We start from the raw sequence: 21267 nt of genomic DNA, 5'->3' as shown, positions 1-21267 counted from the left end.
GCAACTAGGAGGATGACTTTGAGGAGAGAAGGAGGGAGGAGTCTCCTCTCAGGTTTCTGTCTTGAATGATGAATGGATGGTGAGGACAGCCAAATGTAATAAGGAATAAAGAGGGGGAAGACTATGAGTTTAATTATGAATATACTGAGTTAGGATGTCCTGAAAGGGCTTCCAAATGAATATATATAGTAAGCATTTAGATTAAAGAATCTAAAACTCAGAGAATATATTAAATTTGAGAGTTCTTAAACCACAAGAATGTATGAAATTGCCGTGGATATAGCGTTAGAAGTTCATTAAGAACAGAACTCTAGAATATAAATGAAGAAGGAAGCAGACCCATGAAGAGAAGACAGAAAAATAATGATCTGAGAGTAAGAAAAGCCAGAGAAGCCCTCCCATTCCCCCAAAAAGCAAAAATAAAACATAAAGGAAAACAAAGAAAATTGAAAGGTTGTATCAATAGTGTCAAATATTACAAAGTAAGATAACTGACTACCCTTTGAATTTGATCATTAAGCAGTTGTATAATCTCACTGAGAACAATTTCATTGGAATAGGAGGAGGAAAAGCCTCATTGCAGTGTCTTGGGGTTTAAAAGCAAGATGAGAAACTGGAAACATCATGTGTAGGAATTCTCTTAAGATTAAAAGAAAAAAGATAAGATGATAGTTAAATCCTTGTAAAGTCTAGGATCCACGCCTCCCTCCTAATCCCTTAATGCCTGACCAGTCTCCCAAGAGTGGAACTTAAATAGCCAGAACAAGAAACTAGGACTTTCTTGGAAACGTGGGCCATTGCAGGTTCAGGAGATAGTAGCTTTTCTGCCACTTCACATGTGCAATGATATTTATATGCACATCTTCCTCCTATAAGGGTATCCCAGATCATGTGTGCTGCAAACTCCAACTCTTTCTGTTTCCCACTCAAAAACATGTCTGTAGTATATTTTACAAACGTGTGTATGTATATACACACACACACATATACAGACAAAGTGTGTTTAATTAATAACAGATTACCTCTGGCCTCCTCTTCACAGTTAATCAGGGTGCATTAGTGTATTTTGAGACCATGGTTGATCATTTGAACTGAGTAGTAGTTGAGTAAAGTTGCTAATCCATCTAGAGCCGTATCTGAGTGGATCCAGGGTTTCCTATTGGTGCTGGGTGTAGCCTGGCTAGGAATTTGTGACCATTAGGTATTTACTGTCCTTAAACATTAGCTTTCACTTGCAGCTTTTTACTACCAGTAATATTTTGGAAGCCTTAACATAAGATTTTCTCAGTATCAGGGTTGTCATCAATGAATTTCAGAAAACTCTTCAGACCAGAAGGTAGAAAAGCTGTTTGCTAATCCACGTCTCTGACTTTGCCATCACCCTTGTGTTGTCATGATTCACTTAACACCAAGCAAGTATATGCACAGATGGAGGTTCATGTCTCTGTCTGCTTTCTCTACAGAAGGCAGCTGCCATGTTCCTTCAAAGCTCAGTTTTTGTTACAGTGAAATCCTATTGTCATAAAATAATCATGATCCACTCCTACTAATGGGTCCCTCTGTGAGGCTAAAATGGCAGAATTCATTCATTTTTCTAGGCCTTGGATTTTTGTCTCTTTAGACATGCTTTTCATGTTTGTTAAACTCAACATATCCAAAACTGCTGTAAGCAACTCTTTCTCAACTTTTTCCCCATTTAGGTTAGTCGTACTACCATCTTCTCAGATGCCCAAGCCAGAAGCCTGGGAATCATACTTGATTCCTCCCTGTTTAACCCTCACCAAACCAATCACTCTGGCTTTTAAATGTCACAGATAATAATTCACTATTTTCCATCGTAATTACCACCACTCTACTCAAGGCAGCTTTCATCTTTCACCCAGATTATCCTGACAACTTTCTAACTGGTTTTACTGCCTCCAATCTTCTCTTTTCTTCTCCAGACCGGAAATATTTTTCAAAATTGCAAACAGATTATTTCATCTCCCTGGTTAAAATTCTTTAGTAATAGTCCTTAGGAGAAAGTCCAGACTCTTTAACATGGATCTTATAAGGTGCTTCGTAAGCTGCCTCATCTTTGTGCTACTTTTTCACTTCATTCTCTGCCTTGGCCATACCACTCCCTCAGTTCTTTATGCTACCATATTCATCCTCACTTTGAAACTTTTTACTGGTAATGCTTTGACATTTGCAGTTTCTGTATTTTGACCAGGTAACTCTTACTATTCTTTATAATACAACTTAAATATTACTTGTTTAGGGAAACTTTCTCTGTAACCCTGACCTAGATTAGTTGTCCTTGCTGTGTGCTCCTATAGCATCTTTTATTTTTCCTATGATAGCACTTAGTACCTTTTAATTTTAATTAATTGTTAAATCTTTAGAGTATAAACTCTGTGAGTGAGGTTACTCTGCTGTCTTACTGGTGATCTTTCAAAGATGGAATGGACTTTCTTGGGAACTTATGTTTCTCAGCACCCATAGTGTTCATGTATAGGTTGAATAGCCCCAGGTTGGGAATGGCAAGCCTTTAAGTCCTTTCCAATCATATTGTTTGTTCCACATATTCAAGGTACACACATATGTCTACTTTAAAAGTCTCTATAAGTCATTGTAAAAGAATTTCACCTAATGGAACACATTGAATAGTCAATGACTAATGGCATAGAGAGAACCAAAGAGAGATTTTTAATTTAGAGCCCTGTATGTGGAATTTTTGAAATTAATGTTGTATTTTATATCTCTCATAGGTGAAATGAACCAGAAATACAAGGAGCTAAAGAAAAGGGAGGAACATATGGACGGTAAGTGATATTCTTGTAGATATAAAAATATAATATTTTCAGATTGCTGTTCATTTATACCAAATCAGAGACCTCATTTTGGGCAGATATAATAGCTAATAAATGCAGAAGTGTGGACATTCAAAGCATTTTGCCTTGAAGAATAGTTTCTAGCATAATTTAGAGATGGGTACAAAATTCTAAAAAGATATGTGATAAGTGTCTATACGTTGGGGCTAGATTCTAAAGCTAGTACTTACATTCATAGTCTGTGTAGAGGAAACCTATACACCAGGGGTCCCCAACCCCCAGGCTGCAGACCGGTAGGAACCAGGGCGCACACCAGCAGGTGAGCCACTGGCAAGCGAGCATTACCATCTGAGCTCTGCCTCCTGTTAGATCAGCAGCAGCATTATATTCTCATATGAGTGTGAAACTTATCGCATACGAGGGATCTAGGTTGCACTCTTGTTATGAGAATCTAACCCCTGATGATCTCAGGTAGAACAGTTTCATCCCAAAACCATCACCCACATCTGCCCCCCGGCCCTGGTCCATAGAAAAATTGTCTTCCACGGTCCCTGGTGCTAAAATGGTTGGGGACTGCTGCTATAGATCATTTACTGATTGAATGTTCTCTTTTATATGCTTCACTATATTCACCTTTAGTATCTTTCACTTTTATATTTAGCTTTCCATAATACTTATCTCATTGTTTGTTAGCCCTCACATCAGTTATTGTCACTTTTTTCTATCACCAGCTGTAATTTTAGTTGCCTTTTGTTAGTTTTGATTCACTTAAAAAAAATCTCAGCCTGATTTTATAAATTGGTTTTCACTTAAACTTATGTTATACATTTATAATTTTTAAAAAAAATTGGCATGTATTATCTATTACTGGTTTCCTTTTAAGTTATCATTTTTCTAGAATCTGAATTCTAGCAAAGTGCTAGAATTTCATCTAGGTCTGTTGTCAATAGTTACCTTCATGGAGGCATGCTATAAAAGAGTAATTGTCAGCTCTTATTTTACAATGTACCAAGTTTTCTTTAAAATGTCAGTAAATACCAAAAATTATCTCAAAAACTTTTTTTTTTAAGTCTTTTGGTAAAGGGGAAAGGTGTAAAATCAAGGAGCAATGTGTCATGACACCACAGTATTGGAAATTACTAGATACTACCTAGTGTGGTATCTGGCACTTAGGTGTCAATAAGTGTTTATTTAATGAATGTTTACTGAATGAATAGAAAGAATTCTTATAGTACAGAATCTTAAAATAGAAGGTCACCTAACTCAGATTTCTTTCCATATATTAATTATGGTTTGTTTTCCTTAAAAAAAAACCCTGAAACACAATGTTCATTTATGCCTTTGTATGTATAAAAATCTCATATGTCCACTTAATGTATGATCAACAGATTATAAAAGCAGGATATTCACACATAAGACCTGTATGAATGCTGAAGCAGGACATTAAAGAAAATTCAGTTTTATAAAAAATGTTGATTGTGGTCCTCTACCACCATATTCAAATAAAAAATGTTTTGTTGAAGACTGTTTCACTTTAAAAAATATACTAAATATAAGAAAAAAATATAATGGGAATCCATTACAGAAGGCAAGCTATTGATGTTATTCATGCTAACAGTAAAATTATTTTTGACTGAAAGTTTCTATTTTTTAGATGCTCCATAGAAATACTCGAAAATGTAAATAAGAGCTGGTTCTATATTAAACAAGTAAAAAGATAATTTCCTAGAATATTTATTTACAATCTGAATAAATTATTAAATTCATTTAGTTGAAATGAATCCAGCATTATAAATAAAATACTTATTTTCAGATAAAATAGGTATTCAGCAATGGAAATTATAGAAATAAAGTTAGTAGCCAGGGTGTTAATAATTATTGATGTATCAAAGGAGATCTTTATAAAAGCAAATTTCTTCTGATTGTCATTTTATCAGTTATTTCTTTTGAGCCTATATTTATAACTTTCTGATTTACTTATATCAAGGTCACACGATTTAGGCAGTTTGAAAGTATATAAAGTTGTTATTGAATAATAATTACCTTTGGGTTAATAACAAATTAAACAGTGGCAGCTTAAAATTTCTAAAAATTGGGCCAGGTGCCGTGGCTCAAGCTTATAATCCCAGCACTTTGGGAGGCCAAGGTGGGTGGATCACGTAGTTAAGAGATCGAGACCAACTAACAAACAGAAAGGACATCCACACCAAAAACCCATTTGTACATCACCATCATCAAAGACCAAAAGTAGATAAAACCACAAAGATGGGGAAAAAACAGAGCAGAAAAACTGGAAACTCTAAAAAGCAGAGCACCTCTCCTCCTCCAAAGGAATGCATTTCCTCACCAGTAACGGAACAAAGCTGGACGGAGAATGACTTTGATGAGTTCAGAGAAGAAGGCTTCAGACGATCAAACTACTCCGAGCTACAGGAGGAAATTCAAACCAAAGGCAAAGAAGTTGAAAAGTTTGAAAAAAATTTAGACGAATATATAACTAGAGTAACCAATACAGAGAAGTGCTTAAAGGAGCTGATGGAGCTGAAAGCCAAGGCTCGAGAACTACGTGAAGAATGCAGAAGCCTCAGGAGCCGATGCGATCAACTGGAAAAAAGGGTATCAGTGATGGAAGATGAAATGAATGAAATGAAGCTAGAAGGGAAGTTTAGAGAAAAAAGAATAAAAAGAAACGAACAAAGCCTCCAAGAAATATGGGACTATGTGAAAAGACCAAATCTGCATCTGATTGGTGTACCTGAAAGTGACGGGGAGAATGGAACCAAGTTGGAAAACACTCTGCAGGATATTATGCAGGAGAACTTCCCCAATCTAGCAAGGCAGGCCAACATTCAGATTCAGGAAATACAGAGAACACCACAAAGATACTCCTTGAGAAGAGCAACTCCAAGACACATAATTTTCAGATTCACCAAGGTTGAAATGAAGGAAAAAATGTTAAGGGCAGCCAGAGAGAAAGGTCGGGTTACCCACAAAGGGAAGCCCATCAGACTAACAGCGGATCTCTCGGCAGAAACTCTACAAGCCAGAAGAGAGTGGGGGCCAATATTCAACATTCTTAAAGAAAAGAATTTTCAACCCCGAATTTCATATCCAGCCAAACTAAGTTTCATAAGTGAAGGAGAAATAAAATGCTTTACAGACAAGCAAATGCTGAGAGATTTTGTCACCACCAGGCCTGCCCTAAAAGAGCTCCTGAAGGAAGCACTAAACATGGAAAGGCACAACCGGTACCAGCCGCTGCAAAATCATGCCAAAATGTAAAGACCATCGAGACTAGGAAGAAACTGCATCAACTAACGAGCAAAATAACCAGCTAACATCATAATGACAGGATCAAATTCACACATAACAATATTAACTTTAAATGTAAATGGACTAAATGCTCCAGTTAAAAGACACAGACTGGCAAATTGGATAAAGAGTCAAGACCCATCAGTGTGCTGTATTCAGGAAACCCATCTCATGTGCAGAGACACACATAGGCTCAAAATAAAAGGATGGAGGAAGATCTACCAAGCAAATGGAAAACAAAACAAGGCAGAGGTTGCAATCCTAGTCTCTGATAAAACAGACTTTAAACCAACAAAGATCAAAAGAGACGAAGAAGGCCATTACATAATGGTAAAGGGATCAATTCAACAAGAAGAGCTAACTATCCTAAATATATATGCACCCAATACAGGAGCACCCAGATTCCTAAAGCAAGTCCTGAGTGACCTACGAAGAGGCTTAGACTCCCACACAATAATAATGGGAGACTTTAACACCCCACTGTCAACATTAGACAGATCAACGAGACAGAAAGTTAACAAGGATACCCAGGAATTGAACTCAGCTCTGCACCAAGCAGACCTAATAGACATCTACAGAACTCTCCACCCCAAATCAACAGAATATACATTTTTTTCAGCACCACACCACACCTATTCCAAAATTGACCACATAGTTGGAAGTAAAGCTCTCAGCAAATGTAAAAGAACAGAAATTATAACAAACTGTCTCTCAGACCACAGTGCAATCAAACTAGAACTCAAGATTAAGAAACTCACTCAAAACTGCTCAACTACGTGGAAACTGAGCAACCTGCTCCTGAGTGACTACTGGGTACATAACGAAATGAAGGCAGAAATAAAGATGTTCTTTGAAACCAACGAGAAAGATGTTCTTTGAAACACAACATACCAGAATCTCTGGGACACATTCAAAGCAGTGTATAGAGGGAAATTTATAGCATTAAATGCCCACAAGAGAAAGCAGGAAAGATCCAAAATTGACACCCTAACATCACAATTAAAAGAACTAGAAAAGCAAGAGCAAACACATTCAAAAGCCAGCAGAAGGCAAGAAATAACTAAAATCAGAGCAGAACTCAAGGAAATAGAGACAAAAAAAAAAGCCCTTCAAAAAATTAATGAATCCAGGAGCTGGTTTTTTGAAAGGATCAATAAAATTGATAAATGGCTAGCAAGACTAATAAAGAAAAAAAGAGAGAAAAATCAGATAGACGCAATAAAAAATGATAAAGGGGATGTCACCACTGATCCCACAGAAATACAAACTACCGTCAGAGAATACTACAAACACCTCTACGCAAATAAACTAGAAAATCTAGAAGAAATGGATAAATTCCTCGACACATACACTCTCCCAAGACTAAACCAGGAAGAAATTGAATCTCTGAATAGACCAATAACAGGCTCTGAAATTGTGGCAATAATCAATAGCTTACCAACCAAAAAGAGTCCAGGACCAGATGGGTTCACAGCCGAATTCTACCAGAGGTACAAGGAGGAACTGGTACCATTCCTTCTGAAACTATTCCAATCAATAGAAAAAAGAGGGAATCCTCCCTAACTCATTCTATGAGGCCAGCATCATCCTGATACCAAAGCCAGGCAGAGACCCAACCAAAAAAGAGAATTTTAGACCAATATCCTTGATGAACATTGATGCAAAAATCCTCAATAAAATACTGGCAAACCGAATTCAGCAGCACATCAAAAAGCTTATCCACCATGAACAAGTGGGCTTCATCCCTGGGATGCAAGGCTGGTTCAATATACGCAAATCAATAAATGTAATCCAGCATATAAACAGAACCAAAGACAAAAACCACATGATTATCTCAATAGATGCAGAAAAGGCCTTTGACAAAATTCAACAGCCCTTCATGCTAAAAACTCTCAAAAAATTAGGTATTGATGGGACGTATCTCAAAATATTAAGAGCTATCTATGACATACCCACAGCCAATATCATACTGAATGGGCAAAAACTGGAAGCATTCCCTTTGAAAACTGGCACAAGACAGGGATGCCCTCTCTTACCACTCCTATGCAACATAGTGTTGGAAGTTCTGGCCAGGGGAATTAGGCAGGAGAAGGAAATAAAGGGTATTCAATTAGGAAAAGAGGAAGTCAAATTGTCCCTGTTTGCAGACGACATGATTGTATATCTAGAAAACCCCATCATCTCAGCCCAAAATCTCCTTAAGCTGATAAGCAACTTCAGCAAAGTCTCAGGATATAAAATCAATGTGCAGAAATCACAAGCATTCTTATACACCAATAACAGACAAACAGAGAGCCAAATCATGAGTGAATTCCCATTCACAGTTGCTTCAAAGAGAATAAAATACCTAGGAATCCAACTTACAAGGGACATGAAGGACCTCTTCAAGGAGAACTACAAACCACTGCTCAATGAAATAAAAGAGGATACAAACAAATGGAAGAACATTCCATGCTCATGGGTAGGAAGAATCAATATCGTGAAAATGGCCATACTGCCCAAGGTAATTTATAGATTCAATGCCATGCCCATCAAGCTACCAATGACTTTCTTCACAGAATTGGAAAAAACTAGTTTAAAGTTCATATGGAACCAAAAAAGAGCCTGCATCACCAAGTCAATCCTAAGCCAAAAGAACAAAGCTGGAGGCATCACGTTACCTGACTTCAACCTATACTACAAGGCTACAGTAACCAAAACAGCATGGTACTGGTACCAAAACAGAGATACAGATCAATGGAACAGAACAGAGCCCTCAGAAATAACGCCGCATATCTACAACTATCTGATCTTTGACAAACCTAACAAAAACAAGCAATGGGGAAAGGATTCCCTATTTAATAAATGGTGCTGGGAAAACTGGCTAGACATATGTAGAATGCTGAAACTGGATCCTTTCCTTACACCTTATTCAGAAATTAATTCATGATGGATTAAAGACTTAAATGTTAGACGTAAAACCATAAAAACCCTAGAAGAAAACCTAGGCATTACCATTGAGGACATAGGCATGGGCAAGGACTTCATGTCTAAAACACCAAAAGCAATGGCAACAAAAGCCAAAATTGACAAATGGGATCTAATTAAACTAAAGAGCTTCTGCACAGCAAAAGAAACTACCATCAGAGTGAACAGGCAACCTACAGAATGAGAGAAAATTTTTGCAATCTACTCATCTGACAAAGGGCTAATACCCAGAATCTACAATGGACTCAAACAAATTTACAAGAAAAAAACAAACAACCCCATCAAAAAGTGGGCAAAGGACATGAACAGACACTTCTCAAAAGAAGACATTTATGCAGCCAAAAAACACATGAAAAAATGCTCATCATCACTGGCCATCAGAGAAATGCAAATCAAAACCACAATGAGATACCATCTCATACCAGTTAGAATGGCAATCATTAAAAAGTCAGGAAACAACAGGTGCTGGAGAGGATGTGGAGAAATAGGAACACTTTTACACTGTTGGTGGGACTGTAAACTAGTTCAACCCTTGTGGAAGTCAGTGTGGCAATTCCTCAGGGATCTAGAACTAGAAATTCCATTTGACCCAGCCATCCCATTACTGGGTATATACCCAAAGGACTATAAATCATGCTGCTATAAAGACACATGCACACGTATGTTTGTTGCGGCACTATTCACAATAGCAAAGACTTGGAACCAACCCAAATGTCCAACAATGATAGACTGGATTAAGAAAATATGACACATATACACCATGGAATACTATGCAGCCATAAAAAATGATGAGTTCATGTCCTTTGTAGGGACATGGATGAAATTGGAAATCATCATTCTCAGTAGACTGTCGCAAGGACAAAAAACCAAACACCGCATGTTCTCACTCATAGATGGGAATTGAACAATGAGAACACATGGACACAGGAAAGGGAACATCACACTCTGGGGACTGTTGTGGGGTGGGAGGAGGGGGGAGGGATAGCATTAGGAGATATACCTAATGTTAAATGACGAGTTAATGGGTGCAGCACACCAGCATGGCACATGTATACATATGTAACTAACCTGTGCATTGTGCACATGTACCCTAAAACTTAAAGTATAATAATAATAAAAAAAAAAGAAAAAACAAAACAAAACAAAAAAAAGAGATCGAGACCATCCTGGCCAACATGGTGAAACCTTGTCTCTAGTAAAAATACAAAAATTAGCTGGGCGTGATGGTGCATGCCTGTAGTCCCAGCTACTCGGGAGGCTGAGGCAGGAGAATCCCTTGAACCCAGAGGTGGAGGTTGCAGTGAGCCGAGATCGCGCCACTGCACTCCAGCCTGGCGACAGAGTGAGACTCTGTCTCAAAAAAAAAAAAAAATTCTAAAAAGCACTCTTAAGACCTGCAAATCAGAATTTATATAGTGTTAACTCTATCAACAGTAACTTCTCTTATGTTTTCCAATTGTCAGCTTTTATTGAGACTTTTCAGGAAACAAAGAATCAGGAACTGGAACGAAAGGCACAGATAGAAGCCAACATTGTTTCACTCTTGGAGCACTGCAGTCGAGTGAGTAGCATGTGCCTGTCTTGGTGTCCTCTTTATTTTTGCCGTGATTAACTTTCCAAATACTACTCAAAAAATAGAATGGCTCACTATTGTATCTTCTCATTTAACTGCTTCGTTCAGTTCCCTTATTTGTTACTATTTATTTCAGCTATTAACTTTTTGATCACTGTAGCAAAATGTCAGGTAATTAGGGCGATAGAGAAAAAGGATGATGTGTAATATCAATATTCAGCAGTAAATGAAGCACTAATTCAGAGTAATTATTATGATCTTCCATTGTTAATCTATCTGAACTTTTGAAAGTAACATTTGCACAGATAATTTCAAAATCTAGACATGTTAGAAAATGTTAATATCTTTTTATACCGTAAATTTATTGTAAATAAACAGGATTCTTGTATGTATATGTAATGAGTATCTCAAATTATCAAAAAATGTTTATTGGGTATCTATTATGAAATGCATGGTCCCCTTTCAATATTCTAGTGTTTTAAGACTCCAACCAGTTTCTAAAATAGTGTAGTTGAATTTTTTCTACAGTGAAATAAAGGAAATGAAAAAAACCCACAATTTTGAATTTGTAATCTGTCTTTATTGAGAATACCCAATTTGGAATCTCATTTTCTGTACAAGATATAACTTGAATGGTGTATTTGAAAAACAAATACCTGATCTAAACACCTCATCCTTTGACAGTGTTTTCCAAGAGTTTTATTGAGAATTAAATCAGTGGATTTTTTTCTATTTTTATTTCTCTGCAAATGCAGAATATAAATCGTATGAAACAGATATCCTCTATCACCAATCAAGAGCTAAAGATGATGCAGGATGACCTCAATTTTAAATCTACTGAAGTGCAGAAATCACAAAGTACAGCTCAGAATTTGACTTCAGGTGAGAAAACAACCTCGATTTTAATATTCTTTTTTTTTAAAAAATATATCAATGGTATTCTCTGATTCTTTTAAAGCCTCATTGACGGAGGCTATAATTTATGATTGCCTATTGCCCCAGAATTATGTGTGGCTTTTTTCATCAGCTGGCTAGTATTATGTTGTATACTGTCACTGATTTAACAACATTTATTGAATACTTATTTCAAGCCTGTGCTATATAATTCTGGATATTGTTAAAGATAAACAAAACTGGATGCAAGTTAAAGTGCTAAGGACAGATTTTAGTCAGTAATACAGTGTGGCAGTAAGGAAGGAGGGTCCAGCATGAATTGAAATCAACTTTGATTTGTACAGAGGTGATTGAGTGTTGCAAAGGGAGAATGAGGGAGTAGTAAGGGAAATGAAAAATTGCAGGGTTCGTCAATGTACACGCTGATTAGGCCAGCTGTGTGTGTTAGCTGGCAATTATCAAGTTAGGAGTCTATGCTTATACACAGACTAGCAGACAGAGGCCCTAACTTTCCTGATAATCACGTTTTAATGGAATGGCTTTTAGGTCCTTGAGGAAAATACTCCTGAGTTGTGGGAGGTACATACAGATATGGTTTGGATTTTTTGTCCCCTCCAAATTTTATGTTGAAATGTGACCTCTGGTGTTAGAGGTGGGCTTAGTGGGAAATGTTTGGGTCATGGGGGCGGATCTCTCATGAATGGCTCAGTGTCGTCCTTGCAGTAATTAGTATGTTCTCTGTGAGTTCACGCAAGATCTGGTTGTTTAAAAGAGCCTGGTACGTCCTCCTTCTCTCTCTTGCCTTGTAACACGCAGGCTCCCCTTTGCCTTCTGTCGTGATTGTAAGCTTCCTGAGGCCCTCACCAGAAGCAGTTGCTGGCACCATGTTTCATGTACAGCCTGTAGAACCATAAGCCAAATAAACTTATTTTTTAAAAATAAATTACCCAGTCTCAGGTATTCCTTTATAGCAATGCAAATAGACTAATACACATATACATCTTAAAGGTACAGAGGAAAGATTCACAACTGGATGCCCTAAGAAAGGGTAGTCAGGGGCCTGTTGACCAGTATGGGCTAGAATAAATAGTACATTCTTTTGGCGGCCTTGAGCTTTGTCTGGCAGGCACTTTAAGTGAGGATAGGGTCATCCCAGGGATGCAGACTTGAGCTGTTAGAAACTGTTTGTTTAAATCGTCTAATGTGGGTAGAAGGTGGTGCATGAAATCATTTGTGCTGAGAGTGGAATTTTTATAGGCAGAGGTTGAGGCCTAGTTGAGAAGAGAGCTCAGAGGAGCCTAGCTAGTTTGGTCAAGGATTGAATCTTTGTCAGTATAAGAGGCTTAAAAAAATCTAATCTCTTTCCTCAGGAAACTTTCAACTTGGTAGAGTGACAGTTATGATACAATGAAATAATGCTATGATAGAAGTAAGCATAAGGAGCAACGGAAGTACATAGGGCACATATCCAGCCCAGTCTTGGATAGTTAAGAAGAGATGATGTTTAATTTTAATTAGTTTCAGTCATGCTTGCTATCATGAGACTAGAGCAGCACTGTCCAAGAGAAATGTAATGCCAATATATATTATATTTATATAAAGTGTTCTAGTAGCCGTGTTGACAAAGTAAAAAGAGACAGATTAATTTTAATAATATATTGTATTTAAACTGATATAGCCAAGATATTATTTCAACATGTAAGCTATATAAAAATGATCAAAGAGATATTTTATCTTCACAACATTTCAGTTAGGAGTAGCCTTATTTATTTATTTATTTATTTATTTTTGAGACAGGGTCTCACTCTCATTGCCCAGGCTGGAGTGCAGTGGTGTGATCACAGCTCACTGCAGCATTTACTTCCTGGGCTCAGGTGATTCTCTCACCTCAGCCTCCCAACTAGTTGGGACTACAGGCACACACCAGCATGCCTAGCTAATATTTTGTATTTTTAATAGAGATGGGGTTTCACCATGTTTTCCAGGCTTGTCTCAAACTCCTGGGCTCAAGCCATCTACCCACCTCGGCCTCTCAAAGTGTTGGGAATAGAGGCGTAAGCCACTGCACCTTGCCTGGACTAGACATACTTAAAAGGGCTCAAAAATCACATGTGGCTAATGGCTGCCATTGGGATGGTGCAGGTGGAGATTAGATACAAATAAACAAAGTTGAGGTTAAAGAGACTAGGATAAAGTCATGTAAAAATTTGTATGGGATCTTTGGTTTATGAACTAATGGCTTCTATGGGTGTTCTTTATGCTGGCGTGTCGCAGCTTTGAATTAGCTATGTTTTTGTCTACCTGGAATTACTACAGTTGGTGAGATAGTGAGAAATGAAGACCTAATTAATATTTGGTAACTTAAGAATGTTGAAAGATTTTGGGGTGGGAATTGAACAATGAGAACACTTGGACACAGGAAGGGGGACATCACACACCGGGGCCTGTTGTGGGGTGGGGGGAGGGGGGAGGGATAGCATTAGGAGGTATACCTAATGTAAATGATGAATTAATGGGTGCAGCACACCAGCATGGCACACGTATAGATATGTAACAAACCTGCACGTTGTGCACATGTACCCTAGAACTTAAAGTATAATAAAAAAATATAAAAAAAAGATTTTTGAAATGAAATAATGATGCATAATACTTTTATCTGGATTCCCAAAATCTAAACAGATATTGGCAGCAAAACCTGACCTGACCTGAACTGACGTGAGGCTATTTATAGTTTTTAATTATCCTACCTAGTGTGACTATTTATGCTTTTTGCTATAGAAATATTCATGTGCTTGATGACAAGGTATTCCCTCGGACTTTGCCATGGGAGTTATGTAATCATTAGCATATGTGCTATATTACTTTTCTAAAATCCAAAGAATTCTGCATTCTGAAATAGAACTGCCCAAGGGTTTTAGATAAGGGATTATGGACCTATAAATGAATACTGAATGCTATTAATTGCATTAATAGTGGTGATATAGGTATATAATTGTTATATTTAGGCCTATTTTATATCCAGATTTGTTGAGAGTTTGTTTGCCATAGTTTTATTTGTATGTCTATATGCCAAGTAACTGGAGGAGTTACATTCTTGATATATAACTACTGTTGGTTTGACTGTGAGTATATTTTTATTGTGGTAAGAAAACACATAACAAAATTTATCATCTTAACCATTTTGAGGTGTACAGTACAGTAGTGTTAATTATATGCACATTGTTGTGCAACAAATCTCTAGAACTTTTTCATCTTGCAGAACTAAAACACTATACCTCCTGAATAACAACTCCATATTTCCCTATCCCCTGACCCCTGGAGACCACCGTTCTACTTCTGTTTCTATGAGTCTGACTACTTTAAATTACCTCATATAAATGAAGTCATACAGTATTTGTCCTTTTGGGACTGAGTTAGTTCACTTAGCATAATGTCCTTAAGGTTCATCCATGTTGTAGCAAAGAAGGATTTTCTTTTTTAAGGTTGAGTAACATTCTATTGCATGTATATATCATATTTTAAAGTCTATCTATAGACAGATTGCTTCCACCTTTTGGCTATTGTGTATAATGCTGCAGTGAACATGGGTGTGTAAGTATTTCTTCACGATCCTATTTTCATTTCTTTTGGACATATATGAATATTTAAAAATATTTTCTCTTTTCTATAAACTAAATAATTTTATAGTTTTATTATTTCATCATACAAAACCTCTGTTTTGTATTTTAGACCTTCATGCCTGTTTTTCATTTATCTAAAGTCAATGTAAATTCAACAAGTTTTTCCCCCTTTAAGCTATCTTTCTGTGACAGCTGTCAAGAAATGTACATTTTTTAAAAGGCAAAAATCAATACCAGGAAACAAATTCAATAATCAAGAGTTTGTATTCATTCCATACTTTATACTTTGTGTTTATAGTTCCTTTTAACAACTAGTCATTATGGGCCAGGGGAGGTGGCTCACGCCTGTAATCCCAGGACTTTGGGAGGCCAAGGTGGGTGGATCATCAGAGGTCACGAGTTCAAGACCTGCCTGACCAACATGGTGAAACCCCAGCTCTACTAAAAATACAAAATTAGCCTGTGTGGTGGCGCAAGCCTGTAATCCCAGCTACTCAGGAGGCTGAGGCAGAAGAATCACTTGGACCCGGGTAGTAGAGGTTGCAGTGAGCCGAGATCGCGCCATTGCACTCCAGCCTGGGCAACAGAGCGAAAATCTATTTCAAAAAAAAAAAAAAAGTAGTCATTATGTGTTCTCCAGAGATGTACAGTTTGAAAAAAAAATTGAAAACTGGCTTCAATGGAGATAAAAATCCAGTTTAATACTATGATAAGGATTTTGCTGGAAATTTTTCTTAGTAAGGGTTAAATTCTTTGATGCTTATAATTAATTTCATTTACTACATTGTTTTCATTTTAACTTCAACCAACCATATAATTTATTCTTTCTTTCTTTCCCTAACACCATCTCCCACCTCAAGAAATTTTTTGTATCTTGAAAGCACCATGAGAGGTTTATAATATTCTTGTTCGCCTTTCAGATATAATGGATTTAGTGTACTCCATGTTGTTGTTTTTTTTTTTTTTTTTTTTTGAGACTCGCTGTCGCCCAGCCATGAGTCTCGCTGTCGCCCAGGCTGGAGTGCAGTGGCGCGATTTCGACTCACTGCAAGCTCCGCCCCCCGGGGTTCACGCTGTTCTCCTGCCTCAGCCTCCCGAGTAGCTGGGCCTACAGGCGCCCGCCACCTCTCCCGGCTAATTTTTTGTATTTTTAGTATAGACAGGGTTTCACTGTGTTAGGCAGGATGGTCTTGATCTCCTGACCTCGTGATCCGCCCGCCTCGGCCTTCCAAAGTGCTGGGATTACAGGCGTGAGCCACCGCGCCCAGCCTTTTTTTTTTTTTTTTTTTTAATGGAGCAATCACTTCTTGGGGGAAGGGTGAAGAAAACTTAGATATTATAATGGCCCTCCAGAGGTCACCATACCTAAATGGCTACACACCACATGGGTGATGTAAAAATTTCAGGGGAGGGAGGTGATTGGGGAAAAAGAGTCTGTAATGGACTTCTTAGGAAATCAATAATGTAAGAAAAAGGTTGAGAAACACTGGTGTACTGCATGGGCAAAGAGGCAAGGGATTTATCAGCAATAGTTTTTATTTATATTTTTGGAAAGGATACTCCAGAGAGTAAACAAATGTGCTGATGACAGACTATCTTAGAAACACTTCCCCGGGTCAAAGTGGTTCCTTCTGAGATTTTGCTACTATGTACACACTGCTTGGTAAACTTTGCAACTTCACGGCATATCAGAAGGAACTAGACTGCATCCTCTTCCTGTCTCTTCCGTTGGAGTAGCATTTAGCTTTTCATTGGGGACCTGTTGTTAAAGGAAGATAAACTTTACCCTATACCAGCCATTTTCTCCTTTTATCAAGAAAAATCAATTTGTATGGTTCTTAAATGTATTTCCCTAGTATATATTCAAATTAAACTTGCAATTAGATTTATATCAGTGTTTACTCCAAATAGTCAAAATATCTACAGGCTAAAAACAGTTCCTATTTAGAGCATTGAAACAGCATAAACCTTAGTCACTTGTTCAGTTCTTTGATTCTCATTACTATTTCTAACCCTGGTAGAGATAAGAATCCAACAAAACAAAACTCTTTGCAACAACATTTAAGTCTTGCTATATACATATTTGTCTTTATGTGTACATATACATATATATTTTTAAATAGTGTATGTCGCTATGGTTGACTTTTAAAACTCTTAAAGGGATAAAAGGAAACATTCAAGAAATACTGGCTTAATTATACTAACTTTAAAAACTTTGGTGGGATAACAGCCTCTTTTCTCAAATCAGTGACTTTCGAAGCATTGTTTTTTACTCTTCAAATTCATTCATATTCATTTACTATTCAGTATGTTGAACTTCTGTTACTGGCTCAAAGGTACTAGACTTTCTTACCTCTAGACTTTGCACATGCTGATTGTTTTTGCTGGAACACTTTTACCTTCCTCTTTGTGTGATATTCATAAACCTTAAGCCTTTAATTGAAAGGCATATCTTTAGAGAGCTCTCTTCATCCCTGCTACATGCTTTTATGGCACCCTGTACTACTCTTTTCATATTTATCCAGTTTATTGTAAATACTTATTTAATTGCCTGCTTCTACCTCTAAAATATAGCTCCCTGAGTGAAAACCATGTCTCTGTTGATTGCTATTATATCCTCAGCACCTGGCACATAGTAGATGCTTGATATTTTTGAATGGAAGAATGAGACACACACAGGTCTCCTCATTATTCATAGATTTCATATTTGTGAATTTGCCTTCTCACTAAAGTTAGTTTGTACCCCCCAAATCAATCCTTGCAGCATTTTCATGATCATTTGTGGGCATGCGCAGACTCGTGAAAAATTTCAACAGCCTGACATGCACATTGCCAACAGAAGTTGAAAAAGGCAACACTCTGCCTTCTTTTATCAGTTCTCACACTATAAACAGGTTTCCTTTTTGCAGTATATTTAGTGTCATGTTTTTTGCGTTTTTGTGCTTTCTGTTGGTGATCATGCCATTTAAAATGGCCCCAAGCAAAGTGCTGATGTGCTAAGTGTTCCTAAGCACAAAGGTTATGATGTGCCTTATGGAGAAAATGTGTGATAGGTAAACTTAATTCAGGCATAACTTACAGTGCTGTTGGCTGTGAGTTCAATGTTAGTGAATCTACAACCTATAGTAAATAAAATGTTTTTAAACAGAAACACACATAAAACAAGATTATGTATTGGCTAATTGACTAAAATGTGACTAAAGGCTCACAGGAACTTAACCCTGTGTTTCCCCTAGGAGCAATAGTTCAATATTTGCTAACTCATTGTTCACAATAACTTCATAGGACATAACTATCACAGATAGTAAGAGTTAATCATATGTGCAATTATAAAATTGTGCCCAAATATATATATAACGTTTTATAACTTGGTTTTTTCCCTACATAACTGTGCCATGCTTCTATTAAAAATAATGTGTCTTTATCTCATAATATAGATTATATTACTAAGCAAGAAAAAAACTTACATGTTTGTTAGCATGGAAACAGTTGTGGCTAATAGACATCAGGTTAACTTGATTCCCTAATATATTGGTTACCTGAAATTGGTTACTGAGGGGATGAGTATTTTTTTTCTTAGTTTATGTTATCTCACTGGTTACAGTGAACATATATTTCTTTTACAGATATTCTTATAAAACATGATTTTTAATAGTTGCATTACATTTCCTTATGTGAAAGGAATAAAATTTTGATTAATTATCACCTTAAATTCTTATGTTTCAGACATTCAACGTCTGCAGTTGGATCTGCAGAAAATGGAGCTTCTAGAAAGTAAGATGACTGAAGAACAGCATTCTCTAAAAAGCAAAATTAAGCAAATGACAACTGATCTGGAGACATATAATGATTTGCCAGCTTTAAAATCATCAGGTGAAGAAAAGATAAAGGTAAATGTTAACCAAGTCTTACAGAATTACAATTCAGATTGTTTTTTCTTGATCAAATGTAATATATTTGTGGTTTATAGGATTTGTTATTTTAAGTTGATTATTTTATATATGTAAGTGAGAAAAAATAAAAATGTTTACATATGTAGTTGGAATTTAGAGTGACTTAAAGTTTTAAAGAAAAGCAAAAATTAAAAAGCAAGGTATGAGCTGCTACTTAATACAGAGCATTTCAGCAAATGTGAGCTTTGTTAAATGCAGTTTAGATTATGACTCTATCCTACCTGAAACTTGTCAGTGGCTTTCCATTGCCATTTACATTAATTTAGACTAAATTTGGTAGGGTCGGAAGAGATATGGCAGCATTAATAGAGTTATTAATACAGACAATGTTAACATAGCTTATAGTTCAAAGGATATTTTTACAAATGGGTTTTAGAGTAGTTATAGCCTTGATATAATTTTACCAGAATATAGTTACTGAAATTAAGTTAAATATGATTTATATTGGCTTACTACATATTTTCTATAACCTGTCACTTCTATTTGGATCTTTCTAGAAATTACATCAGGAGAGAATGATATTATCAACCCGCAGAAATGCCTTTAAGAAAATAATGGAGAAGCGAAACATAGAATATGAGGCACTAAAAACACAATTGCAAGAAAATGAGACACATTCTCAGGTAAAAAATGTTTTAAATGACTTTGAAATTCTCTTAGTCTATATTTTCACCCCAAAACAATCATTTTTTTATTTTAAAATTTGCTTTATATACCTTCTAGATTTTCTGACTTTTAAGACAGCCAGATTCTGTACAGTCTTCATTCAGAATGAATGGACTCCTGCTTTCTTACCTTCCATAAACCTATATTGAAAGCCAACTCGGTTGGATACTGTCTTGGGCACAACTAAGATATATGGGGTAGTATCTTTTAAAAATTTTGGAAGTGAAACATTACTAATGCAGAAACTAAAAATCCGTAAAATCACAAATAAAATAAATTCTAATGATTAGTACCCCACCACCCAGAAGAGAGAATGCTTATTGTTGCTTTAGTGTGGGTTCTTTTAGTCAATGGATAGATAGAGAGATAGATAGATAGATAGATAGATAGATAGATAGGTAGATATGTGTATACACATATTTATGCATATACTTAGGTACACATTTATTTCTATGCATTTATAGAAATTGTACCATATTGTACATATCATTTAGGAGCTTGTTTTTCATGATTAACTATACATCATAAGTACTTTCCCTTGTCAATATATATATAGACTTTTAAAAAATATTAATAGCTTAATGATATTCTAGTACATGGATGTAGCATAATATATTGAACCAATTCCCTTTCATTGGATATTTAGGTAATTTCTAGTTTTAAAACGATTGAAATAATGCTATCAAGAGCAATCCAGGTATCCTTGAACTTCTTAATTCATATCTCCAATTATTTACATAGGATGCATAGATATATATACCTGCAGCCCCCTTTTCATATCACTCATCTTGCTGATAATTACTTGAACAGTGTGTGAGGTCTAGATTGAGAGCTCTGACAGGACAGAGACAATGTCTGTCTCGTTTACTTTATTCCTTGCATTGTGCTATTGGTTGGCACATAGTAGGTGCTCAGCAATTATTTGTTGAATGATTGAAGCATTATGTGTCATACACAAAGTCAATAACTATGGTCTGAAAAAGATTGATCATTCTTATATCTAATTAGTCTATATTAGAAATTTGCACACATGGTTTAAAACCCTAAATGCATTAAAAATTCCCTCTTTTGGCCAGGCACGGTGGTTCACACCTGTAATCCCAGCACTCTGGGAGGCTGAGGTGGGCGGATCACAAGGTCAGGAGATCAAGACCATCCTGGCTAACAACGGTGAAACCCCGTCTCTACTAAAAATACAAAAAATTAGCCAGGAGTGGTGGCGGGTGCCTGTAGTCCCAGCTACTCGGGAGGCTGAGGCGGGAGAATGGCTTGAACCTGAGAGGCGGAGCTTGTAGTAAGCTGAGATCACGCCACTGCACTCCAGCCTGGGTGACAGAGCGAGACTCTGTCTCAAAAAAAAAAAACTCTCTTTTTCTTCATATAGTTATGTGATCATGATAGAGCAAAATAAAAATAATGTCATTTGATTTTCCACTACCTAGGTACAACTGTTGTTAACATTTTGGTGC

The 21267-nt window shown here is 36.6% G+C and overlaps 1 protein-coding gene across 3 annotated transcripts in view; it reads left to right on the top strand.

Moving 5' to 3' along the window:
• Positions 1 to 21267, top strand: part of IFT74 (intraflagellar transport 74) — a 131199-nt gene that overhangs the window by 85939 nt on the left and 23993 nt on the right. For all 3 annotated transcript variants that reach the window (NM_001133674.2, XM_063713910.1, XM_063713911.1), the window contains 5 exon segments: positions 2751 to 2804; positions 10556 to 10653; positions 11421 to 11547; positions 18906 to 19069; positions 19630 to 19755. In NM_001133674.2, coding sequence (NP_001127146.1) covers positions 2751 to 2804; positions 10556 to 10653; positions 11421 to 11547; positions 18906 to 19069; positions 19630 to 19755 — 569 coding nt within the window.

This window comes from Pongo abelii, chromosome 13, assembly GCF_028885655.2.
Source record: "Pongo abelii isolate AG06213 chromosome 13, NHGRI_mPonAbe1-v2.0_pri, whole genome shotgun sequence".
Classification (NCBI taxonomy): Eukaryota; Metazoa; Chordata; class Mammalia; order Primates; family Hominidae; genus Pongo; species Pongo abelii.
This window is presented reverse-complemented; position numbering and strand designations above follow the sequence as displayed.